This window comes from Artibeus jamaicensis, unplaced genomic scaffold (genome assembly GCF_021234435.1).
Source record: "Artibeus jamaicensis isolate MK-2021 breed Jamaican fruit bat unplaced genomic scaffold, CSHL_Jam_final contig_793, whole genome shotgun sequence".
Taxonomy (NCBI): Eukaryota; Metazoa; Chordata; class Mammalia; order Chiroptera; family Phyllostomidae; genus Artibeus; species Artibeus jamaicensis.
The window spans coordinates 11618207-11636828 of record NW_026521975.1 but is presented as its reverse complement, the minus strand read 5'-3'; the positions used below and the strand labels follow the sequence as shown (position 1 = coordinate 11636828).

Sequence of the window (18622 nt, the reverse complement as noted above, 5' to 3'; positions counted from 1 at the left end):
CAGAGACCTAAGTCCACATTGCCAAAAATATTTACTTTCTGGTCCTTTACAGAAAATGCTTGTTAAAGATAATACCTAAAACATACTATCCAATATAGGAAGTAAAAGTAAAGTAGAAGTATCTATGACTTTTGTGGTTTTGTAGGATTACATCTTTTCTTTAGATTTTCCAGTTCTATCTACTAACGGACCCCTTTAATTTGGCACAGAAACAAGAAGACTATAGGTCTTTATTTGCTGTGCAACATTCTACTGGCATTTTTTGAAAATTTTTTAATGAAAATAAGAAAGGCTGATCAAGAGACTAAGAAACTGACTCATAAAAAATAAAAGCTGTAACAACCTTAATGACCCAGTACAGCAGGTGTAGTCTCAACCCAGTGACCGCCACGGGCAGTTTACCCATCACTTACTCTCGTCAAATCCATGCCCAGCTTGAGCTGTGACAAGAGATGCAGGATAACACTGCGCTGCTCTTCCACAGCTCCCAGGTCATCCTCCTTGTTGTCACAAGTGTCCTCCACCTCATCATCTGCATTTATTTCTTCAGGTTCCTGATGCAAAACAAGTTTACTGTTACAACTGTTTATGAATATCCATTAAGAAAAAAGTAAATACGTCAGATCAAAGAGATTTGTATTGAGCATAAATGAATCTGAGAATAGACAAAAATCTTTCTAAAAATGGAACTTCCATCTCCTGGTCATGGAACAGATTTCCTTCAATGAGCCATAATCACTGACACTGAACTTTTTTAGGTTCTGCCATATATATCACATATAAAATATTTTGCAAAAGTAGGATTTTTCAAAAAGAGTGAGAACTGTCATTTTGGAATCTTAGGCTTTGACCCCTGCCCTAGGCATACTACCACTACCTATAATTTAAGTTCAAGATATTTTGAGACTTATATATTTGTCCTATTTTTAAGCTAAAACTATAAAAGTAAAATTTTAAAGTGACTGTACATGTCCAATTTAATTACTGTAATCTACATTCACTCATTCATTCTTGGAGTTGTCAAAAAGAAACCTGGGGTTGAAGAGCATTCTAGGCGCAGGCATGAAACCCTGTGGTCCCTCATGCCGTCTCACTGCCACAAAAAGTTCTTTGCACGGCTCTTTAATCAGTCAATCAAACAACCAGTCAGTCCAACAAATCAACTCCTTGGAAAACTGAAAATGTTTACTTTAATCTCAGTAAGGTCTTAGCTCCAAATATCTCATTAAGTGAAACTTAATTTCATATTTATTTCTACTTAAAAAACAAGTAACGGTTTCAAATCCCAAGATTCTCTAGAACCTTATCAGATGTCACTTTCCATGCTCACCTGGGGGCGTGTCCCATCTCTCTCATGGTAATAGAGCCTCTTCTTTCTATCTCTGTGCAAGACAGCTTCATATAAGTATACTGTCTTTGGTACTATATTAGACTTTAAGTTACAAATGTATCTGTCTTTGATTTTTTCCTTCCCATAATTAAATCCTATCAAACAAGAAGCCAGTATGTTCTATGTAGCTAGACAAAGAAAACTAATCCCAATCAGGCACTAAATCAAGAACTCAATGTTCTCTCAAAATAAAGTTGGGGAGGGGGAGAGAGAGAAAGATTAAGAAAAATCCATTGGTTGCCTCCCACATATGCTCCAACCGGGGATTGAACCTGCAACCTTTTGGTGTACAGGACAATGCTCCAACTAAATTAGTCACCTAGCCAGTGCTAGTTTATAATTTTTAACTTGCAAATTACATCTCTAGTCCTAACCTTTCTCCAATGCTTTAGTTTAATTATTTCCAATTTTTATATACATTTACAATCATTTATCCTCTACTCACATAAAATTCAACCATATTAATAAACCACACTAAACCTTTTCTCTCAAAAAGCTCTTCCTAATTTTCCTAGCTTTGCAGCTGGCACCAAAATTTCATCTAGTCCTTTAGGCTCAAAAACTTGGAATCATCGTTGACCCAATCCTTTTATCATTTGAAGTGCATAGTACCTATTCATTTGCCTTCATTTCTATTTCTTTAGCTTCTACCCACACTATAATTCCAAGTCATATATACCAGTCTTCTTAAACATAGCCCATCCATCCCCATGCTCATGACCTTATTATCCACCACATTAAGATTAAATTCTTCTATATGATCTCCAGGTTCCTCAGGGGCACAGTTTACACTGTTCTCTGGAGCAACACTCCAGGGATTGTCCTTCTACATAGAATGCAACATGAATATCATTGGATTTGTAAAACCCAACAACCCTGTGATCATTTTCCATAAACCAGGTGCTCTGCTTAATTTAGTTTATTTTCATAACAATCTTATAGGTATTAGCATCCCCGCTTTACAGATGAGGAAACTGAACCTAAGAGTGGTTAACGAACTGGCCCACAGGTTAGTAAATGACAAGATCTGGATTCAAAACCATCAGGCAAGCATTCTCCACAGTAACTATAGATGCCTCAGCATGCCTGCTTGTATTATTCCCCTATCTTGAGAGATTCCTTCACTATGCCTCTTCTCTTCAAACCTTGTCTCTTTCCAAAGCTCAATTCCAATTCCAGTTTCTCTCCAAAGCATTCTTTATGCACTCTACCTAGTACATCTCTTTCTCCAAATGCCCATATTCCAACAGTCTAAACAACATTAGTTAAGAAGAAAAAGATACTGCTTCATATTATCACCTAATTTTTTCAGTGTGTATGTGTTGTGATTCTAAGTCTCTTAAGTGAAAGAACTGTCTTCTATTTTTGTGTTCTCTGATTTTTAACTTTGGACTTATACACTAGATAGCTTAAGAAATATTTACTGATTGACTCAACAAATGATCTAGTCAAAAAGCTATAGAAAAATAAAGCATGACATACTTTTTTCTTCTCCCCTGTCCATTCTGCCACCATTGCCTGCCTCATTAAGTCAGGCAAGGCCTTTGCCAGTCAAAGAAGTCCCTGCATCATATATTTCTTAAAGGGCTCAGGGCATGGACAACAGTGTGGTGTTTGTGAGGGAAGGGGGACGTAAGGGGGATAAGTGGTAATGGAAAGAAAAATAAAAAAATAAAATAAAAAGAAGTAATTTGCTAAGATAAAAATAACCACAAATTGTGGATACTCTTGACTCAGTAATTCTACTTAGAAATATAACCTAAAGATATAATCCAAATAAAGGGGAGAAAAAAACCAGTAGACAAGTTGATACAGTGCTACCGTAATAACCAAAAATAAACAACCTAGATATTCAGTAGCCTATTTCAACCTTTAAAACTTTAATTAATTAATAGCCAAAATTATACAGAAAAGTTCTTATGAGAAATGTCAGGTAAAAAGTGCTTAAAATAAAACTATCTCTATAATTATAACCATAAAAATAACAAATGTAAACTCAAAAGGCAAAACAAATATGATTTGCTACAATGTTAGAACTATAAATAAAATAAAAGACTCTTTCGCTTCTGAGAAATGTAGAAAAACTATTAGTTATTATATATAATGACCAATATAATAGCTCTGATATAGTTATATCATAACTATTAGTTATTAACTAATAGTTATAACTAATTAGTTATCATTAACTATTAGTTAATACACTAAACCCTAAGACTGTGCTATTTGACGTAGAATACCACTTTAAAAATTTGGTTTGGTAAAGTGCTTACTATAAAAAAGACTTAATAGTAAACCTTTAAGCCTGTAAACATAATACTAAGCATCTGGTAAATAATGTGAAATTGAGAATTTTGAGATAAATATGCAAATAATCTTAAATTAGGTAAGCTATTTTCTAGGAAAAGAAAAGCATGCAACTTCCATTTTTAAATATGCTTTTTATAAAGAAAAAGTAAACTCAAACTAAAAAGGGCACATAATTTAACCTGGAAAACACATGTATAAGTTTTATAAAACAGACTTGTTCCAAAGTCAGTGCAGTTACAGTCTGCAAGAATGTGCTCTCATGTTAGGCTGACTTGCACGCCCTGACAATGAATACAGAACTGACCCTCTTCAGCGACTCCCAATTTTTACACCAAAACCATATTTTCACATTACCTTACCCTTGCTAATAGTCCAGATTCCGCAACACACTGCTCTTCTGGGACTGCCACTGGCTTACTCTGCTCAGTTGCAAAGGGCTGGTCAGCTCCATTTTTATAGTGGTTTGATAAAGGTATCTTTGGTTCTAACCACTCAATTGTCGTTCCTGATGGAGTAAGAGAAAACTTTCGCTGAAACTTGCTCATAATCTGGAAAGTTCAGCAGATGTGGACTTTATTAAACAATTTTGTTTTGAGCCTACAGGACTAAAAGCAATTCAATCTGTTAAGAGACTGCAAGACAGCCATGTGTATCTCATTAGCATGCGCACCATGATTGGGTGTTTTGCAAAAGAACAACGTGCAACTTGAAATCAGATATCACCCTTTAAAAGAATCAACCCTGAATAGGACTGAACTCACTTCCTGGGCAAATCTGTGGGTCATAAAGCATATTCCCACCCCAACAGTGATCTGCCAGCCTTTCTGTACGAAGCCTGCCCCTCTAGTAATCACCAAGTATGCAACTGGGCTCTGGGGCAACACAGTCACAGGAGGAACCTGGGACAGTAACAGTAAAATCTGCTTCAATTTGGGTTGAATCTTATTCTCAATAGCAATTCTCTAACCAAGTAATAAGAATTGTAAATATGTGTCCATTCTTTCAATCATATAAAAAAAGCTCCATACACTTTTAAAATGTAAGGCGCTTTTATTGAATAAATAATAGCTGACCCAGTGAAAGGCAGTGGTCACATTTACAGACCTGTCATCTTCTCAATTAATGACTCAAATGTCTCTTCTTACCCTCAACTAGTTTAACAAAGTGGATTCTATGCCTAATCAATAATGGAAAATGTTCCATTTGATTTCAGAGGCTGATCAACGTTTCACTGAAGTTTGGTTGCTCAGTCTATCAAGCAGAACTTTTACACAGCATGGAATTTACTCAGTTTATAACAAAACCCCAGACTTCAGTAGAGAAATAAATTACAAAGTTGTGAGGTTACCACAGCATCTTACTTTACCATTCAGTTCAGTTTTAGTTGGCACTGGAACAATGCCCTGGGTGAGTTCATGGGGCCGCTTTCAAAATTCCAAGGAAATTAAAACACTTTGCTCCTTCTTTAAAATGTTAATTTTTAATACCACTAGCTAGATTTCTTTATTTCTAAAAATAAAATGCACACAAACACTAAATTTAAGAGACCACTCAACTGATTACAAATCGTAACAAGTCCTAGCTGGTGTGGCTCAGTGAACTGAGCACCAGCCTGGGAACCAAGGGGTTGCTGCTTCAATTCCCAGTCAGGAATTCCCTGGCCTACAACCCTGCACATGCCTGGGTTGTAGGCCAGGTCCTCAGTGGAGGGCGTGCAAGCGACAACCACATTCTGATATTTCTCTACCTCTTTATCCCTCCCCCTTTCTCTAAAACTAAATAAATAAAATCTTTAAAAATATATAAAAATAAGACTATTAATTTAAAAAATAAAAAATAAGAGAATTTTAATTATACAAGTGAAATTTCCAAGAATTTACAAAACTATATAAATTTAATTAAGTTTTTGTTGAGCATCTAGCATTATACTATTTGATGTATTTTTTAAAAACTAAGCAGCATAAACTGGAGAGAAATTGTTTCATTTAACTGACAAAATTATTGCTAAACTATAATCAACCCAAATTTTAAACTGAGGGTAACTCATCCAATGTTCCACAAAGGGGAATAGTGAAGAAAACCAAAGTGCATCCACCCCCTCAAAAGAATACAGTGCAGTCAATAAAACTTATGTTGACCAGAAGCATGTAACATATTAAAAATGTGCAATACAAACATATATTTTCTAATAACCATGGGGTGAAACAAACAAAAACTGAGAAAATAGAAAAAACTGGTGGGGAATGTACTACTATATTAACGGTGGAAGTCTCTGATTGATAAAACAATGCATAATTTTTGTATCTTTTTTCAATTGTATGGCAGTTTATAATTCTCTTTTTTATCCTCACCGAAGGACAAGCTTATTGATTTTAGAGAGAGGGGTAGAGAGAAAGAGGGAGAGAAACATTGATGTAAGAGAGAAACATCGATTGGTTGCCTTTTGTATACTTCCCAACTGAATCTGCAACCTCGGTACATGCTCTGACTGGGAACTGAACACATGACCTTTTGGTTTATGGGTTTTAATTATTGTTAAGTACTTACAGGTTGTCCCTGAGTAGACTATGAGTTCCTAAAAGGAATATACACAGTTTATATGGCCTCTGTAATACTGCCCTGACCTATACCTACAACTGACATTAAACACAGTTTCTTTTGCTTGAAATACTGAATTTAGGCACATGTGAGGATGGGATCCATACTATTTACAGCCACATCAAGATCTGACTATGGTAAACTTTTTCCTGAGCAGAGATTCATTATCTTTCTAAAATATCTTTCTGCTTATGTGGCTCAGTGGATTGAGTGCCAGCCTGTGAACCAAAAGATCACTGGTTCGCTTCTGGGTTGCACATGCCTGGGTTGCAGGCCAGGTCCCTGGTGAGGGAATGCAACAGGCAACCAATAGATGTATCTCTTGCACACTGATATCTCTCTCCTCTCTTTTTCCCTCGAGTCCCCTCTCTCTAAAAGTAAATTTTATACACACACACGTATAAAGATGAACAAATTTTATATATATAAAATTTACTTTCATAAGGGGAATAAGTAGGATAAGAGAATAATGACTTCTTGTGAAATACTAAATTGCTACTATTAATAAAATGTAAAGGGATTACAGAGATGTTGTTAAAGGGTACAAACTTGCAACCAGAAGATGAACAAATTTCAGAGAGTTAATGCATGGCACAGTGATTTTAGTCAGCAATACTGTATTATATACACACATCAAAGTTATTAAGAGACTAGATCCTAAATGTTCTCACCACAAAAAGAAATGAAAAAACTATGTGACATTACTGAGATTTTAACTAGCTAATGCTTTAGTGGTAATCATACGTATGTATCTACATGTTGCTATATGTGTATGTGTATATATATATATATATGTGTGTGTGTATATGGCAACATGTATACCTTAAACTCACACAATGTTATATGTCAACTATATCTTAATTTAAAAAAACCCAATGTGATGAGTTTATTCGTCTCATTTAGTAGAAAAATTCATTTTTATTCTCCCATGCAATAATATTCTTTTCCCCAGTAAACTGATTTCAACAAATAAGTGCTCTCAAATACCAGATATATATGTTACTTTTCAAACTGAGGGGTGACTCATTGACTTAACTACACATCTCACAACAAATATTGGCCTGAACCAAAACTCCAGAAATGATCCCAATGTTTTTACTTTGGTCAACCAGACGAAGTGATATCACCAACTTTAACAGAAATACAGGAGATGTGGGTTTTGAGTTCAGTTTTTGATATGGTGAATTTGAGGTCTCCAAAGAGATATTTAATGATATTAGACATTGGACCCAAACTCATTTTAGAGTCAAAAAAGGGCACAGTAAGGAAGACTTTCTGTACCATCAGAGTCGTCATTTAAAGAAGCTTGTTGATTCTATTTTTTGTTGTTTGCTTTTTAATTAAGATTTTCTGAAGTTAGAATTACAACAAATGCAGTCCTTTCCAGGGTTTGGCCCTTACTGTTAAGTCCTACCTTTAATCCACAACTTACCTGGAGGCAACGAGCCCTTCTGATGTGATGCGTGCTGCAACTGGAGAATATGAAAGCAGTCATTTAAACAGTTCATAGTTGCCATGGAAGTGGCTTTGAGCATTAAGAGATCCTGGTCCAAGGAACTAAGATGGCCAGAAGCAGGAAGGCATTCAATTCCTCGAATTAAGTCTCTTTGTTGTCCTTCAGCATGTGACATCATCTAAGGAAAACAACAGTTCTGTGTGTCCCACTCATGGTTTCTGTACATACTATACATATGGAGGGGGACCCAAAAAAAGAACAGAATTATTTCATGCAAGGTGGGCCCCTTGTAGTACAGGCTTCCCCACTAGCTGAGCGTTCTAGGAGCCCATCTGTATCAGGGTACCATATGGCGTGATTGTCAGAGGCTGCATTTGGCCTCAGTGAATTTTTCTGAAAACTCTTTCAATGCCTTTGCCCATTTCATGATGGTGATTTACGAGTGCACCTGCCCATGCAACGCTTAGGGTTCAGTAGCTTTTGACCAAAATCCCAGCATGATCCCCATACTCCATACTCCCTGTTCACCCAATCTTGCCCTGGCTTTTTTGCTTCCAAAGATAAAAAAAGTCCTCAAAGGGAAATGTTTTTGCAGATGTGGAAGATGTGAAACAAAAAATGGCAGAAGCACTAACAGGCATCAAAATCGATGAGTTCACAAACTGTTTTGAGCAGTGGGAAAAACAGCTCCATAGGAGTATTGCATCAAATGGAGAGTATTTTGAAAGTGACTGAAGTTTAAACATGTAAGAATGAATATACAATTTTTCCATTTTTAGGGGGTATCCCTCATACGATTGCCATTTTAATGACTGTATTCGCTTGTGAGACACTTTTAGGATATATCAGGCCTAGAAGCCTACTTTAAGTTTGTTGGACTAGTCTCGATCAATGAGCACTTGGCAGTACTTGTCAGCGGAACAAAAGACGGTGACCTTTGGCAGGCGCACTTTTTATTTGAAAACAACAAAGCTCAAAAGCCCGGACACACTTTTTATTAATCACATAAATTTATACGAGGCATCAAAAGAACACTTCATTGCAGATTATCTTTAAGAGCAGCATTACATATTTGATTCCAAAGTAAAATTAATTCCCAATCTGGGCTCTCAACCACTTTTTCAGCACCTCTGTCCAGGTTCAATTTGAACCTACAGTAAGAATATGGTGGTTTACCTGCTTCCTCTTTCCTAACTAACTTTCTGGTCCCATTAACCTGATTTTGAGCAAATACTGAATATAAGCCTTTCCGGTTAAGAGTTTCATGCACTCTGCTTTGATTAGAAGCTGAGGAAGGGGAAAGGTGAGTATAAGCTCCTCTGACTAAATCAGTAACCAGGGAAGAGCGAGCCTATTTAAATTCCTCCTAGGGCAAACCCTGGGGGATAGCCATATATATATGACCTATATACAGGGCTGGGCTAAAGTAGGCTTAGCACGTCAAGAAACTGACGAAAATGAAGAATTCTGTGCCAAAGCTCTTCAAGTAGACTACAAGAATGTGTAAATAATGAAGGTGGGCAATTTGAGTACTTACAGGGTTGTACATATGTGCACTGTACCATTGCAACATTCTTCTGAGTTAATAAAACTATTGTAATAATCATAACCTGCATATCTTTTTCCATACAAACAACAGTACACCTACTTTTGCCGACCCCTGTAAATATATACATACATGGCCCATTCAGTTTTAACACTAAAGACTATAGAAAACAGTGCCTGCTCTCTCTGCATCCTGGTGCAAATCCACCTCAAGGAATTTCAAGCAGTTTAACTATTTCCAGACCCTATGCCAGACTCTCTTGACACCAGGGGCACAATGACTCAACCTTATCTGCCATAACCATTCCTTCCATTCGATGTAAAACTGTTCATCACTGAACTATATACACCCTAACTGAAACTTCTAATGAATCAGATGTAGTTTGCACTCATTCCTCTGTCTGTATAAATACCTTCCACTTTTTGAAAGTTAGAGCACTGTTTTAAAGTTTCTTGAAGGTCTACTTTCAGGACACAGTCCATGGATAAGCCCAAACAAAACTCTTTTTAATATTTTCAGAGATTCAAGTTCTTTTCATGGACAGAGCCCTGTTCACACTTCCCTAACAGAGCGAGTGGAGTAACAACCCAATTTTTAAAAATGAAACTGAATTTACTATGTGTAATTACTTTTGATTGTGAGCTTAAAGTTCTTAGATTACCCATTCTTTGGATACTATTTTAATTCAAGTAAAAACGAAATTTAGAGTACAGAGATTCTTTTAACTTTCAGAGGTTCTGTTCCAGATAATTTTTAATACAGCACATCAGAGGCCTAGTGAGAGAAGCAAAATGATCCTACCAAGCAAATCAAGTGTGTCACACATAAAATAGTTCCTGAAAACATATGTTATGATACTGAATCAAACATTTACCCGTACCAGAAAAAAAGTTTTTGTTGTTTTTTTAAGAAAAAGTGTGGGTATGAAAGTATACACACATATGTATATACATGTGTGTGCTTTCTGTGTGTGTAAAGTTTTTAATATATATTTTGGAACTAACTTCCAATAATCCAACCTTAAAGTACAAGTGTGGAAAACAGTAGCCAATATCTACTAGGGTTAAGTTTACAGAGCTAAATGAATGCAATCCATAATCAAATAATTACAGTCTTAGATATGCAACTGACAGATATGTGTACATATGTGCATCACCTCAAGTGTCCAGCAATACTGGAATAAATATAAAACTAAGATATATTCATACAATGAGTACTATACAGCAGTGAAAAGAACTGTTACGCTCAACCTCATAAATCTCAAATTCAACGTTGACTGGAAAAAAGCCATACCCAAAGGAGTACACATTATTTAATCCTAGTTTTAGAAATTTCAAAAATAGGCAAAATAAAGCTATGCTGTTAGATGTGAGGATAGTAAGGAAGGGTGCAGTGATTAAGAGGCATGAGGGGATCTTCTAAGGCAGCAGTGCTCAACCTTTTCGCCAGCAGGGGCCAGTTTCATGGAAGAATATTTCTCCACAGAAGGGGCAGAGAGATGGGGGCTGGTTTGGGGATGATTCAAGTGCATTACATTCAAGCTCACCTTCTGCTGTGTGGCCCTGTTCCTAAGAGGCCTGGACCAGTATCAGGGTTGGGGACATAGTAACATATAATTTCTTGATCCAGGATATGATTACATGGAATTTACATCAAGATGTACACTTATAATTTCTGCAGTTTTCTATATTATAAGCTAATAAAGGAAAAGAATAATAAGTAGGACAGTCACAACATATAGTCAGCTATCACAATAAAACACCTAAGAGAAAAAATGTTTCTTTGTGCAAAAGGTCCCCAAAAGCCACCTGCTAATGCTGGTGTCAGAAGGGAAGGGGCCTAAGTAAGTGATATTCTTGGATAGAAAAAATTAACTTTAAAACATAGTACAAATGTTATAATTTGATAATGGCTCTTTCCAAAGCAAACCAATGAATTGATCATATATTTGCGCCCCCCCCAAAAAAGGAAAAGAAAGAAAAGAAAACTGATTTGTAAAGCCATTTTTGTACTTATTCCTATAAAACCAGTTCCTCAAGGAAGAGAAAACTTAAGGAAATCTGAAAACTTGGTTAATTGTGTTTCTGTAGCTATTTATGATGAATATGGTGATACTAGTATATCACTTATGTGGTGTCTAGTCTAGCTGAAAACCAGATTAGAATTATGATTTTTTTCATTCATACTTTAATTGACTGTCTTCCTTAAGAGATTGGTCATTTTAGCTACTTCTAGGGATAGACTAGCACGAGCACAAAGCATGTACTGAATAATGAAGTGATTTGATAAACAGCATTAAAAATAAACACTAAAACAGATAATTTTAATTAGGTAAAGCTTTAATAATAAATATTCAAGCACAATATACTATTCTGAATAGTCAGTTGCTTTTGCCGAATGTTACTTAATCTATTGCTCTATTTACCTATGGACTTGGATTAAGTGTTCCTTTCAAACTCACTATGAATTATAGCTTTGCATTACAGCCTTCTGGAGCTGGATCACAGTCCCTAGAACAACATTTTTCAAAATGTGAACTAGCTGTTTTTTCCCACAGATTACCACTGTGACACGAAAGGATGTGTGACAATAAGGCACATGCGCTTGGTCTCTGCTACCCACTGCTTCCTGGCACACAGCAACTAAACCTTTGTAATTCCCTAAATGTTAAGAACATAGGGGCATCTATTGTTATATTAGGTTTTGTTCCTGAAGTAGCTTCAGAGCATAAAGGTGAAATAGGTATGTTTTGTTATTCATTACAAAACCCTTTCAACCACACTAGTTTTTAGTAATGAGGTGATTTTTGGTGAGTTCTCCCCTATCAAGGGGCTAGCTGCCAGGGGAACACAGTGATTAGAGGGTGAGAACTTTTAGCCCACCCCCCAACCTCTCAAAAGAGGGGCAGGGGCTAGAGATTAAATTAATCACCACCCACCCAGGATTTAGTCAATCACAGATACATAATGAAGCCTCCATAAGAACTCAAAAGGAAGAGGTTCGAAGAGCTTCCTGTTGATGAACACTTGGAGGTACCTGGGAGAGTGGTCTGACCACAGAGGGCATGGAATATCCATGTCCCTTACTCCATACCTTGCCCTATGTGTCTCTTCCATTTGGCTGTTCCCAATTTGTATTCTTTTATAATACATTGGTAAAATAGAAAAGGAACTGTTCTCTTGAGTTCTATGAGCTATTCTAGCAAATGATCATACCTGAGGAAAAAGTGGTAGAAACCTCAGATTTATAGCCAGTTGGTCAGAGGTGGATAGGGTCAGAACTGAATTAAAACTGCAGGATACCCAGCCAGTGTCCAGAGAATTAGGGAACTGCCTAGTCCAATTCTGTAATTCAGCTGTGGGCCATGTGGGGCCCAGGATGGCTATGAATACAGCCCAGCACAAAAGTGTAAATTTACTTAAAACCTTGTTGCTCATCAGTTTTTGTTAGTGTTTGTGTATTTAATGCATGGCCCAACACAACTCTTCTTCTTCCAGGGTGGCCCAAGATGACAAAAGGTTGGACACCCTGGCTTAGTGTGAGGGAAAGCCCAACATAGTTGGTGACAGAGCACAGAAGTGTACAGCGCTCTAGTAGAGTAGAGGAAAAACACAGGAGTGTCTTTCCTTTATAGAATGAACGTTAGAAGCTACAGATATTCAGACTTGGGAGGTTGTGCACTTTTCTCAAAATTGAGCAAAATGAGCCTGACATTTTAAGGAAAAACTGACAGTATTTGTTGCCAATTATAAAATCTGAGCTTTGATATGAAAATTAGAATTTTGGAATACGTACCTGTCACCATAAGCTTGACAGCTGCCTCATACTGAAAGCCTTTTCTGATGATATTGGTGGGGATGTTAATGAATGTGAATTTTTGATATTATAAAATGACAGAACAGATCAACATTTGCAAGACCTGTATAACTGAGTGAACTAATGTTTTCCAAATGACTGATGCATGGTGTTACAAAATCATGCACAGTTTAGGCTCCATTCAAAGTGCAAAACATGGGACTTCTGCCAAGATTGAGGCATAGGTGGAGACGCCTTGCTTTCTCACACAACCAAGTTTAGAGACAACTAAATGTTAGCAACAGAAAACACAGCGAGAACATAGAAAATTGAACTTTTCGGAAGTCTGATAACAACAAATTCTTCAGCCTGACCGGTAAGAGGGGCGAAGCCAGCAGCTGGCGGAGCGGGATTTCACAGGAAAACTCGGTCAGACGGACTCGGGCGCAGGGTTGGACCTAGTGAGCGACCGAGCAAGCGACCGCGGGCAAACAGCGAGGGAGCAGGGCCGAGATTTGACTGTGGTCATGCATTCGTGCGCAGATAGACCACCCAGGGAGTGAGTGGTTAGATGGGACCCAGCAGGCCCCAGCAGCGAGAGGCAGCAGAAGGCACCGCCATTTCCCCGCTCTGACCCTGCCCCCACATACAACGTCATGACCTAGTGACCTGAGTGGCTCTGCCCTGGAGAACAACCTAAGGCTCTGCTCCTCACCCAGCAGCACAAAACAGCAGAGGGGGTTGCCATTTCCCCGCTCTGACCATGCCCCCACATACAGCGTCACAACCCAGCGACCCGGGAGTCCAAGGCTCCGCTCCTCATACTTAATGCGTGCGAACAGACCAAAAATGGCTCAAGAAGATCTCAAAGCCCCAGAGCCTATAAATCTAAGTGATGAAGAAATAGCAAAACTCTCAGATGCACAGTTTAAAACATTGGTCATCAGGATGCTCACAGATCTGGTTGATTATAGCCACAAATTAGAGGAACATATGAAGGCGAAACTATTTGAAATGAATGGAATTGCACAGGAAACCAACAGCGATGAAAAGGAAACTGGGACTCAAATCAATGGAGTGGACCAGAAGAAAGCAAATAATGGCCAAACAGAAAAGAGTGAAGAAGCAGGAATTCAAAAAAATGAGGAGAGACTTAGGAACCTCCAGGACATCTTTAAACGTTCCAACATCTGAATTATAGGGGTACCAGAAGGGGGGAAAGGCACAGCCACCAGTGGAAAACTTATTTGAACAAATAATAAAGGAGAATTTCCCCAATCTGGCAAAGGAAATAGATTTCCAGGAAGTCCAGGAAGCTCAGAGAGTCCCAAAGAACTTGGACCCAAGAAGAAACACACCAAGGCACATCATCATTACATTAGCCAAGATTAAAATGAAGGAGAGAATCCTAGAAGCAGCAAGAGATAAAGGGACAGTCACTTACAAAGGAGTCCCCATCAGACTGTCAGCGGATTTCTCAAAAGAGACCTTACAGGCAAGAAGGGGCTGGAAAGAGGTATTCCAAGTCATGAAATCCAAAGACCTACAACCAAGATTACTCTATCCAGCAAAGCTTTCATTTAGAATGGAAGGACAGATAAAGTGCTTCTCAGATAAGATCAAATTCAAGGAGTTCATCATCACCAAGCCCTTATTATATGAAATGTTAAAGGGACTTATCTAAGAAAAAGAAGATAAAAAAAACATGAACAGTGAAAGGACAGCAAACTCACAGTTATTAAGAACCACACCTAAAACAAAAGCAAACTAAAAGGACAGCTAGATCAGGAGTGGAAACATAGAAATGAAGATCTCAAGGAGGGTTAGTAACAGGGGAGTGGGAGGAGGAGAAGGGGGGAGAAGGTACAGAAAATAAGTAGCATAGATGGTAGATAGAAAATAGATGGGGGGGCAAGAATAGTATGGGAAATATAGAATCTAAAGAACTCGAGACACACGGTCATAAACTAAAGGGGGGGTAATGGTGGGGACGGGGGTAGGGTGGAGGGGAATGAAGGGGAGGAATAGAACAACTGTAATAGCATAATCAATAAAATAAATAAATTTAAAAAAAACAAAGTGCAAAACATACCAATGAATTTTCATATAACAATATGAGAAGTTCACTGATATATATTAGATTTCACATGGCATCTAACATTTAAGGGACTACCACTGCCAAGTTCCCATGCAGTACCAAAGAACAGCCACAAGTAACTTGAAAGGCTATTAAAACATTCCTCTAATTTTCAAGCACATTTCTGTGTGAGGCCATGACATAGATATCTATAAGTTCTATCAAATTTAGCTCAGCAAACAATACCTAGAATACTTAGAACCTAACAACCGCATTATGAAGTAGAATTATTTGGTACTTGGTCTGAAAGAAAAAGAGGCAAATGTTGAGGTAAGGTAACATCAAGAATTTATTCTATTTTTGTGTGTATCTGAAATTATCCATGTGTGTGCACATATATGTATGTATATACATATATAAATACATATATGTCTATATTGTTTAAAAAGTCACTTGTTTGGCCATATAGCCTTCCCACTAGGCTTAAATTGTACATCAAAGGAGTCTCTTATTTACTTGAGAAATAAGAAACTTTGAAAAATGAGAGTGTATCTAGTATATAGTTGTCAGACTTGAGGAAACTTCGGACACCCTATTACACAGGGAACCTTTTTTTTTTTTTTTTTACTTTTTCAATCACAGTCCACATTCAGTATCATTCCACACAGGTTTCAGATGTATAGTATAGCATCTAGACGATCACACACTCCACAAAGTGGTACCCACCATACATCAGCATCCGCCTAGCCCCTGTAGCATTCATGACTATTCCCCATGCTCCAATCCAGATCCCTGGGACTATTCTCTAAGTACCAATTTATACTTCTTAATCCCCACACTTTTTCACTCAGCCTCCAACCCTTCTCCCTAATCAGGGACTCTTTATGACTTAAAAATTATCTCAGCATACTAGATGGGAAGCAGTGGGGGCCCCAGAAGACACAAACAAAATTAAAAATTTTCTGTGATAAAATCAAATAGGTAAGATTATTTTGTGCGTTTTACTTGACTTCACTTTGTACTTACTTCTCTGACTTCCACAAGATGGTCTGGAGGTAAGTGAGTTCTTTTGCTCATTGATTGCAGTTTGGAATGTCCAACATTAAAAAACGAAATGGCATTTTGACTTGGTCTCCTCTGGGATATGGGTGAATTACCACTAGATGCAAGTGAGAAGTTCCGTGATTTCAGAGGCGGATTATTCTATTAGACAAACAAAGAAAATGATTCCTTTAAAAAAAATTTATGCTCTCTAACCCTCAAACTATGAAGTTTACATATGAGTAATTTTAAAAATTAAATTAACCTCAGAATTGACTACAAGAATGTTTCTGAAAATAAACTTTAAGAAACACAAAGTATAAGCATTTCACACATCTTGCAATAAACTGGTCATTTATTTAGAAACTTAATTGCAGATGTGCAGTCAAGAATATTTTTTCACATTTTATAGATATTACAATAATAAATTTCTAATTTTATATTTTTAAACACCATGATTGAGGCACAAAATGTACTTAGGAATATTCACTCTACGTTTTCTAAATGTAACATGCAAGTTTCTTTGGAACAAACTGGGGCTTTCTGACAGCTGCCATGACTGTACTCTTGTAGTACGAGTAAAGCTTTTAGGTCAAATTTCCTGAAGACTGTGTATCAGTCCTAAAACACAAAAAACTTTTTATTTTTTAATTTATTTATTTACTATATTTTATTGATTATGCTATTACAATTGTTCCAGTTTTACACCCTTTGCCCTACTCCACCCAGCTACACCACTCCCCGAGGCAATTCCCACACAACTGTTCATGCCCACAGATCATGCATATAAGTGCTTTGATGACTCCATTTCCTATACTGTACTTTACACCCCCATGGCTGTTCTGTAACTACCAATTTGTGCTTCATAATCTATTCACGTTTTCACCTATTCCCCAATGCTACCTCACATCTGTCTTTCATCAAACCATTCTCTGCATCCATAATTCTATTTCTGTTCTATTTGCTTAGTTTGTTTTTTAGCTTTATCTGTTGATCGATAATGTATTTACTGCCATTTTATTGTTCACAGTTTTGATATTCTTCTTTTTCCAAAATAAGTCCCTTTAACATTTCATGTAATAATGGTTTGGTGATGATGAACTCCTTTAACCTTACCTTGTCTGGGAAGTACTTTATCTGCCCTTCCATTCTAAGTTATAGCTTTGCTGGGTTGAGCAATCTAGGTTGCAGGTTCTTGCTTTTCAACACTTTGAATACTTCTTGCCAATCCCTTCTAGCCTGCAAAGTTTCTTTTGAGAATATCAGCTGACAGTTTTATGGGAATTCCCCTGTTCATAACTAACTGCTTTTCTCTTACTGCTTTTAAGATTCTTTCTTTAACTTTTGGCATTTTAATTATGATGTGTCTTGGAGTGGGCCTGTTTGCATCCACCTTATTTGAAACTATCTGTGTTTCGTGGACTTATATGTCTATTTTCTTCATTAAATAAGGGAAGTATTTTTCATTATTTTTCCAAGTAGACTTCAAATGTCTTGCTCTTTCTCTTCTCCTTCTGGCACCCCTATGATGCGAATGTTGGAACGCTTGAAGTTGTTCCAGAGGCTCCTTACACTATCCTCGTGTTCTTGGATTCTTTTTTCTTCTTCCTGTTCTGATTGGTTGCTTTTTGTTTCCTTATGTTCCAAATCATTGATTAAATTCTCAGCTTCATGTAACTCTACTGTTGCTTCCTTATAAATTGTTCTTTATTTCAGTTCATGTATCCTTTGTTTCTGACTGGATCTTTTTTATGCTGTTCAGGTCCTCACTAATTTCCTTGAGCATCCTTATAACCAGTGTTTTAAATTCTGCATCTGAAAGATTGCTTGTGTCCATTTTGTTTAGTTCTTATTTCTGAAGTTTTGATATCTTCTTTCATTTGGGCCATGTTTCTTTGTGTCTTTGTTTTGGCAGCCTCCCTGTGTTTGTTTCTATGTACTAGGTAGAACTGCTATGTCTCCTTATCTTGATAGCATGGCCTAATGTAGTACATGTCCTGGAAGGTCCAGTGGCACAGCCTCCCCTATCACCCAAGCTGGGTAACTCAAGGTGAGACCTCCATATGGGCTGAGTACACCTCCTCTTGTAGATGAGCCTTGTTTGCTGATGGCAGATCAATGGGAGTGATTTACACAGACCAGTCACAGAGCTTCAAGGACTGGCTGTGGCCACTCACCACTGACCACCCACCTCCACCCTCTGTGGAGTATCAGCTGTGCAGAAGCAGGGTGGTGGTGCTCCAATGTGGTCAGTAGCTGTCCACTGGGTGTGAAGGCTCTAGGGTCTCCCAGTTGGTGCAGGTCAAGGTCAGCTACCATTGTGTTCTGTCCAAGGCGACCTGCATGAGCTACAAAACAATCTGCAGATGGCTGCTACTTGTGCTGGGCTGGAGATTCCCAGGTGAAGCCAAG

At 37.6% G+C, this 18622-nt stretch overlaps 1 protein-coding gene across 1 annotated transcript in view; it reads right to left on the bottom strand.

Moving 5' to 3' along the window:
- Positions 1-18622, bottom strand: part of OSBPL11 (oxysterol binding protein like 11) — a 100439-nt gene that overhangs the window by 26814 nt on the left and 55003 nt on the right. Inside the window, exons 5-8 of the mRNA XM_037131985.2 lie at positions 16196-16372; positions 7728-7929; positions 4057-4202; positions 414-554 (exon numbers count right to left, since the gene is read on the bottom strand). Of these exons, the coding sequence (XP_036987880.2) occupies positions 414-554; positions 4057-4202; positions 7728-7929; positions 16196-16372 (666 nt within the window). The remainder of the gene's footprint in view (positions 1-413; positions 555-4056; positions 4203-7727; positions 7930-16195; positions 16373-18622) is intronic.